Raw genomic sequence first — 12734 nt, forward strand, 5'->3', positions numbered from 1 at the left:
ATACCAAGGAACCAAAGATGGGACAAGAAAATGCTTCAATATGCTGAAAAGGGAGAAACCATTGTGCTACTCAGTCTGGCTCTGGAACGAACACATGGCTACAGGGAAATTCAAAGGGGAAAAGTTCTCTGGAATTTGGTTTCTCCTTATTAAATAGAAAATGTACAGAATTATTCAGTCTAAGTTACAGTCCTTCGTGAATTAGAAGGTAGTAAGTATACTGCCAGCTTTTATTTCCAGATTATTCTGAAAGCAAACAGTAGCAACGACATTCTTTTAAAATGGCTTTTATTGAGACACTTTCAGGGTTTCAACATTTCTAGTTGGAAATCTTCATTCCCAATTCCTAGGTGGCTAAACTCTTCTGCATGCCAACAGGGCCCACTCCTACCACCTTAGCAAGGGACATAGACTCTCTTCGCTCAACTATCCAATCAGGAATACCTTTCCCCACCCCCCATTTTGCACACGTCTCTTTAGTACTCCGTGTGGGACTAACTTCTCCACCCAGGCTAAATTCTTCTCACCTGTTAATTAGGAAGAGTAATTTCAAAACAAATGTGAGACGGCTTCAATTCAGCTGGTATTACTATCCTCATGTAAAAGAAACAGTTTCTCAAAGACAGCTTTTTGATTTGGTCAACTGTAGCTTAATTTGGGACATACTGTCCCAAATGTTATCTTGGTGTCCGAAGAATTTATAACCTACATGTACAATGGATTTAAGATAGCTCCATGCCAGCCCCAAACACCCTATCATTACTGTGCTTTCTCCTGTATTTGCTTTGCAAGGTGAGACTTAACATTTGGTGGGGTGGTGGTTACAGCTCTAATCTCGGCTAACAAAAGCATTAACAAGATCTTCAATCTTCTGGAAAGTCGCAGAAGTTATGGACACTAGCCACTTCATAACTCTGTAGGCCAACGCCCCTACAGGGTGACTGATCAGCCTCTGCATGGATTGTTATAATTGCCAAAAAATGTTGGCCTGATGCTGCCTTACAACTTTGTTCCTTAGTATGGGTTGCTTTTGAGACTCGATGAAGAGCACACACACCACACCAGCTCCCTGCATCTTGACAGCCCTCCAGAGTGTGTGCTCTCCAAAGCCTTTTCCTCAATAGCAAGATGGTCCAAAGTTATAACAAAAGCAGAATGGTTGCTTGTTGAGTACAATTGTTCCCATTATAAGGTGGAAACTAACATTCACTTCATTTAGAAGAACGAACACCAGGGCAAGAAGGTTCTGCTTGCAAGTTAATGCTAATTTATGCTTACATCCTTTTATCAGAGACATTTACACAGATAAGCAGGCTCTGCTCTTTAACAAAGGGGAACTGAAAACACTCAAGGATGTTTATTTTAGCAGTTAAAAAGGAAAAAGACAAAACCAAACCAAAGAACTTGTAACAGGTGCCTTGAGAGAAAGCATTCTTTCTGCCAGGGGCAGATCTTGGTCTTCCACAAGTTTCCTCAGTGGCTGTGGCCTCCATCTCCATGCTGGCACAAGACATAATGGACACACAGGATTGTAATGTGTAATAAAGCAAATATTTACATTAAGCACAATACAGCAATTTATTTAGATGCTTAAAATGAATACAAAGGGAAATAAAGATCACAAAATTATACATACTACAACAGTGTGTCATATATTAGATGGTATAAATGAATACACCAGGGTGGTGTTTTAACTAAAGATAAAACTAAATATCCAAAATGCAGCCCTCATTGGTTGGCTGCTTCAACACAACACACTTTCATACAGATCTAAAAGGTGTCAAAATTAGTAGCTGCAAAGTCAATTCTTGCATGTGATTTTAGCTTAAAAGATTTCAGAAAACCTCTGAAATACCAGTTTTTGTTTTTGTCAGCTGTAATGTCAAGGATATTCAGAAACAAGAAAAATTCTATAATACAAGAGAGTCCAGATATATATCTTATGTGGCTGGCCTCTGTGGCGAGATTGTACAAGGTTATGTGCAAAAACTAAGGTCTGTCCCGAAGTCCACACTAGCGTAGTTTCAGGCTTTTGCTAGGTCAACTAGATACAGCGCTTATTACACAGCAAGGGTAACACTAAAAAAGAAACCTATGATGGGTACACAGTAACAGTATCATAAGCATCACTTGAATAGGGCTAAAAGACTGTACAAATATACATTTCAACTATTCAGAATGAATACATGGAAAAAAAATCGACTTCCCCAAAGTCTACTATACACATGGGACTGGTAGCTTGTATGCTGGCCCTACACTACCATGTGAATCAGGAGAACGCGTCTTAAGGACATCCAATCAAACACTTTACAGAGGGAAAGAAACGTTGAGAAGGCAGATAAAATAAACCTCTGCTTTTCCTCGTGTGCGTTCGTGAGCCACCAGCTTATTGGTTTTTCACATTTAGTTACTGTGTCTGTCACAGGACGTTCTAAAGCAAGATCAGCCAATCATGTGTCAGAGACTCAGAAATAACCATTGGGACTGCAGTGGCCACATGTCCCCACGGCCTGATGACCCAGCCCTCAAAAGGCAGTACCAGTTAGAACATAGCTTTGCAGTCATACTCAAAGGAGAAGGGAGTTCCAGGCTGCAGCATCTGTCACCCATGCCAGAGAACCTGGCACTCAGGCCTGTTGGCTGCTCAGTTTAACCCCGGTTAAGCTCCCATGCATCGGCTCAGCTACTCCATCAGTCATGTTGTCAAACTGCTCCCCATCCTCACTGTCAATTGTGCTATTCTGCCACTCAATCTGTGGGTTGGATAAGCGCTCATCATTTTCAGTTGCATTCTTCCACTGCGACTGGTCCTTGGACCAAAATCCTTCTACTTTTCCATAGGAACTATTCTTCCATTTCAACTGCTCTCTGTCACCTTGCATGGTAGCCTTTTTTTTGGCAGCTGGCTTACTGCTCCTTGCATCTTCACTCTGGGAAGACTCATCAGACCAGGTTCCTGTTTTCATCTCACATGTGTTGTCCTCAAAGTCCGACACCTGCTGGGAACCAGGGCCGCTCTCAGATGGAGAAGCACCGTCTTTCCACTCAACAACATCGTCTTGGTCAACCTCACTGTCAGAGGCATCATGCATCAGTTTGGTTGGTTCCTCAGTCAAATGAATCGTTTCATACTTTGAACCATCCTCCTCTTTTTGGTCTAGCTTCTCCTCAGATTCTAAAGCATCCTCGGAAATTACCTTCGGTATATGTTCCTCTGGGTTATCATTGGGGATTTTAGGCTCAACTTCAAAAACAGGGTCAAAAGGACTGTCACTTTCATTGGATTCTTCTTCTAAATTTTCAAAACTGTCTGAGGAACTGTCGTCTTCCTTCCCAAGGTTGAGTTTTTTGTCAGCAGTTTTACTAGCATTGACTCTGGAATCCTTTTCATCATGATTTTCAAATAGCCACTCAGCATCAAAATCCATCTCATGCTTAACTTTGTTTAATTCTTTCATGTTGAAGCCCAGCAGCACACCAGGCTTATACTTCTCACAGTCTCGGACACACTTCTTTCTCTTGTTACTAAAATGGGAAGCAATGTCACTCTTCCACAACCACAAACTGGCTGCCAGCTTCTCAATTTCTCTCCTGGTGGGATAGGGCTGTTTGTTGAAATATTTTGTTAGGAAGCTTTTCCTGGCTTCATAGGAATCATCTTCATGACCCTTGGGGTCTAAAGCTAAAACAACAGGTTCCTCAGGCTTCTCCTCAAAGAAGCTGGGTGAATCGCTATCATCATCTAATTTTCGCTTTTTTACCAAGGGAAATTCCATCTGCTCATAAGTGCGCTTCACAGGTGCCAGGCCTGGTGACTGGTTGAGCCGAGAGGGTGCATTTGTCTTGTCTTGGCCATTCTGGGTCTTTCCAACACCCCTGCAGTGGACTAGATGCAGAGTGATAGTCGAGGCGGTCATGTTGCTGGTATACACACCAAGGCAGTGGATGCATTTGTAGGTGAGCTTCTTCTCCACCGGGTGAACGGTCTGAATCACTTGGTGTCTTTCTCGTAAGTGATGTGCAAGTGCATCGGATATGGGTCCTTTGAGGATTGAAAAGCAAAGAGGGCAAAGGGTTTTCCCGACATCTTTTTTATAGGGCACTGCAGCTTGAGGTGAACTTTTAACAGGGATATCTGCCTTTTCCTGAACTTTTGGCTGTGGCTTTGGAGGGACTGGAGGGTTGTTTTGGGCATGGTAAGCAACAGACTCGGCGGGGGCATCTCTCAGGTTGTATGTGGTTACCAGGAGATGGATGTTAGTGTGACTACCCTGCTGCAATGTCAAATCAAAACTCAGCGTGGAATCTGTTTTGGGTCCCATCTCTTCGTCAATGTGAACCATCCGCATGTGTGCCGCCATCTTTTCCACGTCATTGAAAGTTGAACGGCAATATGGACAAGACAGACCATGAATTAACATATGGTTGAGCAGAGTATCTGTGGGCAAATAGCGATTGCAATAGAGGCATTTGCTAGTGAAATTGTGTATTTTCATAATGTAGTTGGCTACTGCTGGGACTTTCTCAGCTTTATGTTCTTTCTCGAAGTGCACACTATAGACATTCTCAGGAAAAAGCTCATTGCAGATTGTACATATCTTCCACTTCTGAGTTGAGGACGTATTGGGCGGGGGAGGGCCAGTGGCAGCTGCGGTAGGTTTGGAACTGGACTGACCTAATACTCTGGATGCCTGTGACTGGGCGAGGGCAGGAGACTTTAAGGGGCCTGATGAGAGAGAAGAGGCGTTTGCAGACTGCAGTGAGTATCTTGCTGGTGCCTGGGTCCTCTGCTCTGACCCAAGCCCATAAGATCTTCCATTTCCACTTGGAAGTAACTGCTTCACTGACTGAGACTGCTGAGGGATGGAAACGGGTGCATTGCCACCCAGACCCAGTCTCATTGACTGACCAACGCCATAGCCCTGGCCCACTGATTTGACTCCATAGTTGTTCTGCTGGAGATGAACATTGGACATCATGTTGACTCCTGTGGAATTTAAGTTAGGCTTTGGTATTGAGAGTCTATTCACCATCTGCTGGGATGGCAAAGATCGGACGTTTCCAGAAGCGAGGGAACCAATTCTTGATTGGAGTCCCAGGCCCTTCTTCTCTTGAGGTTTGGGAGCAATCAGCATCAAAGGTTTGGATCGGGGGACCACCACATTTGTGTGCCCAATCATGGCAGTGACCTGATAGCCTATGCGTTCATGGTCTTCAATGACATGCTGTACCAAAGCTTCGTAGGACTTTGGCATGAAAAGGCATCGCTTGCAGTGAATACTACTTTCTTCCCGGGCGTTTGAGCCTAAGGGGACTGCACCATTGAGTGATTTTTCACCTGCCTTTGCTATGTAAGGTGCTGCCACATGCTGAAAATGTTCCCTGTAAATGTGCTTCCTAACTATTTCATAAAGAGGATCTCGGTAAGTGCACTTCTTACAGTAATAAACAGCTTGCTCTACACTGTCAGCCTGCTTAGGTTTAAGGCCATCGTTTTTGCTTTTATCTTTGAAAGTGCTGAGGCTGCTACTTGGTGCGCTGGCGTTTGGAGCATGAAATATTTTAATGTGTGTTTCCAAAGTCTTTTTGTCTGCATTGAAGGTACAGTAGGGGCAATTAAGGAGAATCCTATTTTCAAAGTCTTCACTATGGACATTCCGGAAATGACTTTTGTAGGCAGAGAAAAATTTTGAAGAAAATGGGCAAGCGCTGCAGCAAAAAGGTTTTGTCCGATAGTCCTAAAGAAAAGAGAAAAAGTGGAAGGAGAATGTTACTTCAGATAGGTAATAACAGGTTCTAGGCTCCCCCCCGAAGAATCTTTTCTTTTTAAGAGACACCATGCTGGTTTTAGAACTGAAACTCTGTAATGCACAGATTAGAATATAGTTTTTTTTTTCCTTTTGCAAAATGCAAAATGAATTTATGGAATATAAACTCAAAAGAGGAAGCTGTTTTAAACTAAACACTTGCTTTGGCATCCCCATTGTAGAAATAGAAACTCCATTCTAAGTTCTTCCTCAGTGTTTTAAGAAAAGACCAGAGTCACATTGTTTTTTGGTTTTAGACAAACTCAAGACCCAGGGCTTCAAGATGGACAATTCATGGTTATGAAGGACAAGAATAAGCTAGGTGCAATCACTTTCACTCTGCAAATCGTTAAGCTGCTGAAGGCTTCAGATTGACTGTATAGTAAAATTTAAGGCCCAGAGTGTTGGAGTGCAATTAGGCAATAGGATACACACCTTTGATCCTCCCCATTACGGAAAAATTTCCATAGAAAAAAAGGCACTTCTTCGAAAATCTCAAAACTTTTTTCCCCTCTGATCGAAGAAGACTGTAGTCAGATTTCACTGTAGATCAAAACACTGATTTGAGAAGTCAGCTTTCTTCTATAAGCTAATAAGCTCTTCCTTTTCAAGAGCAGCTTCAAAAGAAGTAATGAAGTGATAGCTGCTTTGATTCAAATTAATAAGTTAAATACAAATTTCCTACAGACTGTGAGGAGTGCAAGGTGTTAAAAAACTAGCGAGGTATCAAAGAGCAACTTACACAACTACACTCATTAACATTTGTGCACTTGGTCCTCTGAAGCACAAGTTTGGTAAAAGGTTATCATTTTTCCCCTAGAAACCTACTTTGTTTCAGATATTGAGTTGAAACACTCTGCTTTTCCTTAAAGTGTGACCCTTCTTGAGTATTTATAAAACAATTAACTAAATGATGTGTCCCACTGGAAAGCTTTCCATATTTTAAGACTGCTAGTTAATACCCTTCCCTGGGGTATTGATAAGAAAGAACCAGATGACCACATAATCAAATTTCTGCGGTGTAGTTTAATCTAGAATGACAATCACTACTGAAATAGATGATGGTACAGTTTGAACTGATAATCACTCTTTGTGGAAAAAGACACCTCACTTATTTTTGTTGTATCACCACTTTCTGATGTTTGTTGGCATATTGTGCCTTGGATCATCTACTATTGTTTTTAATTCCACTCTGCCATCCTAGAGAGCCACCTATCCCATCCTTCACTTGCTGGTTCAGGTCACTCTATAGAGGCTAGGTGACAGCACAGATCAATAAGAAAAGTTAAACGAAAAAAAAAAAAAAAAAAAAAAAAAAAAAAGGGAGTTCCCGTCGTGGCGCAGTGGTTAACGAATCCGACTAGGAACCATGAGGTTGCGGGTTCGGTCCCTGCCCTTGCTCAGTGGGTTAATGATCCGGCGTTGCCGTGAGCTGGGGTGTAGGTCACAGACGCGGCTCGGGATCCCACGATGCTGTGGCTCTGGCGTAGGCCGGTGGCTACAGCTCTGATTTGACCCCTAGCCTGGGAACCTCCATATGGCGCGGGAGCGGCCCAAGAAATAGCAAAAAGACAAAAAAAAAAAAAAAAAAAAAAGTTAAATGGAAGGAAGAGTCTTGTGTCTTCCCCTCTTTAGAAAAAACAATTGGAACACAGAAAATGATGGATACCCTAGATAAGCAGAATGCTGGAAGGAACATTTTAGAATTAGAAAAACCAAAATACGTTTGGCAGGGGTTAGGAGAGAAGGGGAATGCTGGTACAAAGCTTCACAACTTTTTAGTAACGAACTTTTTTTTTTTTTTGCTTTTTAGGGCCACCCCCCTGGCATATGGAGATTCTTAGGCTAGGGGTCTAATTGGAGCCGTAGCTGCCAGCCTACACCACAGCCACAGCAACACCAGATCCGACCTGAGTGTGCGACCTACACCTGAGCTCACGGCAACGCCGGATCTTTAACCCACTGAGCAAGGCCAGGGATCAAACCTGCAACCTCATGGTTCCTAGTCGGATTTGTTTCTGCTGTGCCACGATGGGAACTCCAAATAACAAACTTTCTATTCTTCTTACACGTGAAGTTTCAGTACAATTATAAAAGACTAAAAGTTCTAGTTTTCCCTAACTCTTAGGAAGACATGGAATCATCAATTTTGACACTTCCCACATGAGACTGCTGTACACAAATAATCCATCACTACTAAAACCTAGAGCTGAGAAGGGAGTGTACCATGGATGCTGCTTCTTGGAAAAGTCTCCCAGGCCACTTACCTGGTTTTTTGTAAGTGAAGGGTCCCACAGTCCTACATCCTCCCATGTAGTGTTTTTCAAATAAAAGTCATTAGGTTCGAACTGTTTAAAGTCCTAGAAAACAGTGAAAGAAGTTTCAAAAACATGGTATCAACTCTAGCCCAACTTGAAAATCACCCCCACAAGGAACTAAACTAGGGGCAACGAGGCCTTTAGGAAATACAGAAAGGCATGTGGATGTTACACTGAACATTTTCTATCAACTAAACATTCCCCTAATGGTCAGCTAGGTGTCCAAAGAAACTGCTGAAAGTTTTAAGTAAAAAAATCCAGCCACATAGTCATACCAAAGCACCCTTCGTAAGAGCACTGTAACTCATCAGTTGTAGTTTAGGAATGGAGCGCAAGACAGCAGTGTTCACGTTTGGTACTAAGATGTGATATTTTTATTCGGTGCAAAAAAACCTTTTTGGGGGGATGGGATTGGACTGGGAAGAAAACTCAGGATTTCCAAACTCAAAAAGGAGGAAAGCTATTCAAGAAATCAAGTTTTATGGTAAATTTATACTCTTGTGTAAAAATTTGATCTCCCCCACCCTGAGATAGGAACATTAAGTTTTATGGTAAAATTCCTCTTGTTCCCAAAAGGTTCATGGTTCAGTGTGGAAAATCAGACAGACATCTTTCTCGAGTATGTTATGGCTGTAATAATGGAAGGAGCAAATCCACTGCAGGATAGTAAAGGTACCTTTAACACATGCATTATTTGTTCTTGTGACGATTACCCCCTGCATGGGAAATAAACGGACCATGTCCTCAGGCAGATCTACCTTGACTTGAGGAGACTGGAGAGGGCGTGGAGAGAACTCCCACGCTGGGACAACATAGCTAGAGAAACCCAGTTATGAGAAGCTTCAGTCTGCAGGATGTACCCCTAGAGTAGGATTAGCACGAACCAGGAAAAGAAAACCTGTTGCATGAAGGAAACTGCTTTTTTACTTTCAATTCCATCCAGACATTTCCTGAGTGCCTATTACGAGCTCAGCACTGTGCTAGGTGCTGAGGATACACAGATGGACAAGGTAGTTACAGTCCCTGGCCAGCTGGAACTTAAAAGCCTCGTGGGGAAAACAGCTTCAAATATTTCTTTTCAATCAGAGGTTTCTGAACAACTAACCACAAGACCTGGAGTAATGAGAACTAGAAAAGGAGAAGCCACCTCACTGGCTATCCCTCAGGGTTGTTACAAAGCTCACAGAATAAAAAGGTTAGAAAAATAGTCTGTAAAGTCCAAACTGTTACCTGGGGGAAGATAATAGTCTATGGATGGGTCAAAGGGCCAGCAAATGCTTAAATCCCTAGGAAAGAGACAACAAGCACCCAAACCACCATGCCTCAACCATCAGAAGAAGGTCAACCAGAACATTCAGGCATATCAGAATGAGAAAAAAGGCTCTGGAGTCCCACAGACAGACCCTGCCGCATGCTCAGCTCAGGGTGGACCTATTTCTTTTCTGATGTTCATCATCTGTAAACTGGAGAGAATAAGAACTTCTATCTCCCCCGGGGGTTGTTTTAAGTATTTGAATTTAGAGACCATTTTAAAGCACCTAGTAAAAACTGTGACATGGTATGTCTTCAATGGTGTGACTGCCTTTGCTTCAGGATGCACAGATGAACAAGCCCATTTTAGGGAGAAGGGAACAAGTTAGGCTAATTGAGGAAGCTCTGGCAAAACTAACGCTGCAGTTAAAATTCAGAATCACATCTAAGAATTAACGATTCTGGCCACTGACACAAAGTAATGGATCAGAAGCTGAGTCATGTTAAAATTAAAAAATGACATGCTACTTACTTCTATGTGTTCTTTACAGTATTCCAACCCAATGTCACTAAGTATTTTTTTCACAGTTTTCCGGGCTTTTCTTAAACTGCCAAGATTGTTGACAGGAAGTTGGAACATAGTTTCTATTGGAAAAAAAAATTTAAGTCAAGTCAAAACATGTACAACTTGTAATATTCACTAATTCCACTGATGGTAGGATCACAAACCCTGGCCCACTCTGACAAAAAACAGTGAGTAGATATCTTTATCTAGCACGGTCTGAGTAATTAAAGCAGGTAGGCAAAATAAGTGCTCTCTGATCTTTTCTGTGTTTAACAGGACATTTTATGTTATAGTTAACATGAATTTAATGTGGCACAACTCTGACTAGACTTTTAAAGAACTAGTTTGGTGAGGAACTTTTAAAATTGAGAATTGGGTTAATAATACCAACCGATTACTCTAAAATCAAGTGTGAGTGCTTTTCTCCTTGTGATGTTGAACCTCTGAAAACAGAAAAAAGTTCACCATTTCAGCATCATTACCATGTAATTTTGAGTGCTAGGGAAAAGAAGTTTTTGTTTGCCTGGGAACTATCCTGCATGTTGCTTTGGCATCTTTAAAAGCTTCTGTATAACACCCAAACTAAAGACACAAATGGTTGTATAGCTTGCCCCCCAGCCTGCCCCATACCTGGACAAAGGCACTCACTTATGGCCATGGAATGAATGCTGAGATGGGGAAACTTGGGCACTCGGCATCAGAGCAAAAAATTACTAACAGCCTTTAGAGGATCCTTTTGAAAAATCAAAAAGCCTGTGTGTGTGTGTGTTTGTGTGTGGGAAGTGAAAAATTTAAAAACAAAGTTTAAGAAAATAAAATTAGTAGAACTTGGGCAGCTGAGAATTTGTATGGCTTCCAATGGGACCATAAATCTTTGCTATAAAACAGGATAAGAACTTATCAACTTAATAATCCAAATAAATTTTGCAGGATACAAAGTAGTTTTTTTTTTTTGGTTGAACCTGCAGCATCCAGAAGTTGGGGTTAGGCCAGGGATCAAACCCATGCCACTGCAGTCATCAGAGCCACTGCAGTGACCATGCTGGACCCTTAACCTGCTTAGCTACAAGGGAACTCCTAAAGTAGCTCTAAAAATCAAAATCAGGCAGAAACAAAATCAGGAATTAAAATGTAATATATGCAGATCTGGTTTTCTAATTCATAAAGGCTGTTACTTTATTATACCATTTCTAATTTATAAAGACAACTAATCCAAATGTAGTAGGACATCAATTTATTTCACTTACTAGTCTAGTCCAAAAATCAATATTAACTATGAAAAATGGAAGAAAATAAACAACCTTAGCAACTCCTAGAAATTCCAAATCTGGCTATGTTACCAGAACTTACAAGTTTCAAGAACACTTGGGGTGAAAAGAGGAATGTATTTCACGGAGGAACACTTATTCTCAAGATGGAACTCCTAGCTATGAAGTATGACATGACTATGCTGCCCTCTGCCCTCGCTGCCTCCCAATGATCTGCATATTATTTAGCTAACAGACTTAGAAGTTAATTCTGATACAAATTAATGTGCATTCAAGGCCAAACTCATTATTCCTTGTGGAAATTTCATTGCTAGATTTTTAAAAACAATCTTTTTGATTGTTTTAAAAAAAATCAGTTGCTTAATAAACTGATTCAAAAAACAAACTAGGTTCTCACAAACTAGGTCATTTACAGAGAACCACCTGATAGAAAAATGTTTCAGAAATATGTGTTACAAGCTATTTCTGAAGGGACCAGGCATCAAAATAAATGTCCATAAACACCCAATTCTAAGAAGAAGCATCTTGTTTCACCATTCATTTCATAAACACTCCATGGTCCAAATTCCAGTTCTTTTGGAACTTCCCATTTTAATCCTGCTTCTCTTCAGAGCAGAGATGTGCCCCAAAGTCAGCCTTTGTGGTTTTCCCTGCCTCTGGAGAAGCTCAACAAGTACACAGAGAGTTGGAAATGGTGCCACCATTCTATATGGAAAACACTCAAGAGAGTCAAACTGTACTCAGGATAAAGGAAAATCCATTTTCCTACAGAAGATCCCAGGCATTCTAAGTGCCCACCCACAGCTAACAAAGTCTAAAATTTTAAGAGCTTCAAGTGAAGAAGCACCTCACTGCTTCATTGTACCCAATTTATTCACCTACATTTCTGAAAAAGAATATGCCCATAAGAGAGCTTGGCTACAAAAACTTAAATGCTGTACCAAAAATTGGTTATTTGTTCTATGATTAACTAGGAGGAACCCAAGTTAGAGCTGAAAATGTAGAATATTCTGAATGAAGATTACGATTGTCTTCATAAGCAGATTTCTGATATTTCTAATGATCCTGGGGATTCTCTCATCTGTCCCTTTCCACAGATGGAGGTACCCTCCCGTGGAGGCCCTTTCCAAGAATTTGTCCATCTGGAGCTAGAATACACTCACATGCTTTAGCATCCTCAAAAGCATTTAAAGATTCTTCTGGTTTTTCATTCATTGAATAAAACACTTTCTCAGTAGACAAAACAGGTACATAGTATAGGAACATAATAAGCAAAGAAGGCTCCCTCCTACTCCTAGCCTCCATTTCTTGTGTATGCTTCTTGAGTTTTCTGTGACTGTAACAAGCCAAAAGTTCCTTGAAAGAAAGTCTACAACCAACCATCAGTTAATGTAAGAATTATTATGGGTGATAATAAAAAGAACTCATGGGTCCTATGTTTTTTGTTTTTTTTTTTCAGCCCACAGCTTGCTGTTAAAAGAAACAACCTCAAATCAACAGTTGCGTTCAGGGTTCGTTGATGTTA

At 41.2% G+C, this 12734-nt stretch overlaps 1 protein-coding gene across 3 annotated transcripts in view; it reads right to left on the bottom strand.

Annotated features, from left to right (window-relative positions):
• The window catches only part of ADNP (activity dependent neuroprotector homeobox), a 34345-nt gene continuing 21885 nt past the window's right edge, over positions 275–12734 (bottom strand). The window contains exons 2-4 of one of the 3 annotated variants that reach the window (XM_013985467.2): positions 9909–10021; positions 8075–8167; positions 275–5738 (exon numbers count right to left, since the gene is read on the bottom strand). In XM_013985467.2, coding sequence (XP_013840921.1) covers positions 2628–5738; positions 8075–8167; positions 9909–10021 — 3317 coding nt within the window. In that variant the 3' untranslated portion in view covers positions 275–2627. 3 annotated transcript variants of the gene reach the window in all.

The sequence above is a fragment of the Sus scrofa genome, chromosome 17 (genome assembly GCF_000003025.6).
Source record: "Sus scrofa isolate TJ Tabasco breed Duroc chromosome 17, Sscrofa11.1, whole genome shotgun sequence".
Taxonomy (NCBI): Eukaryota; Metazoa; Chordata; class Mammalia; order Artiodactyla; family Suidae; genus Sus; species Sus scrofa.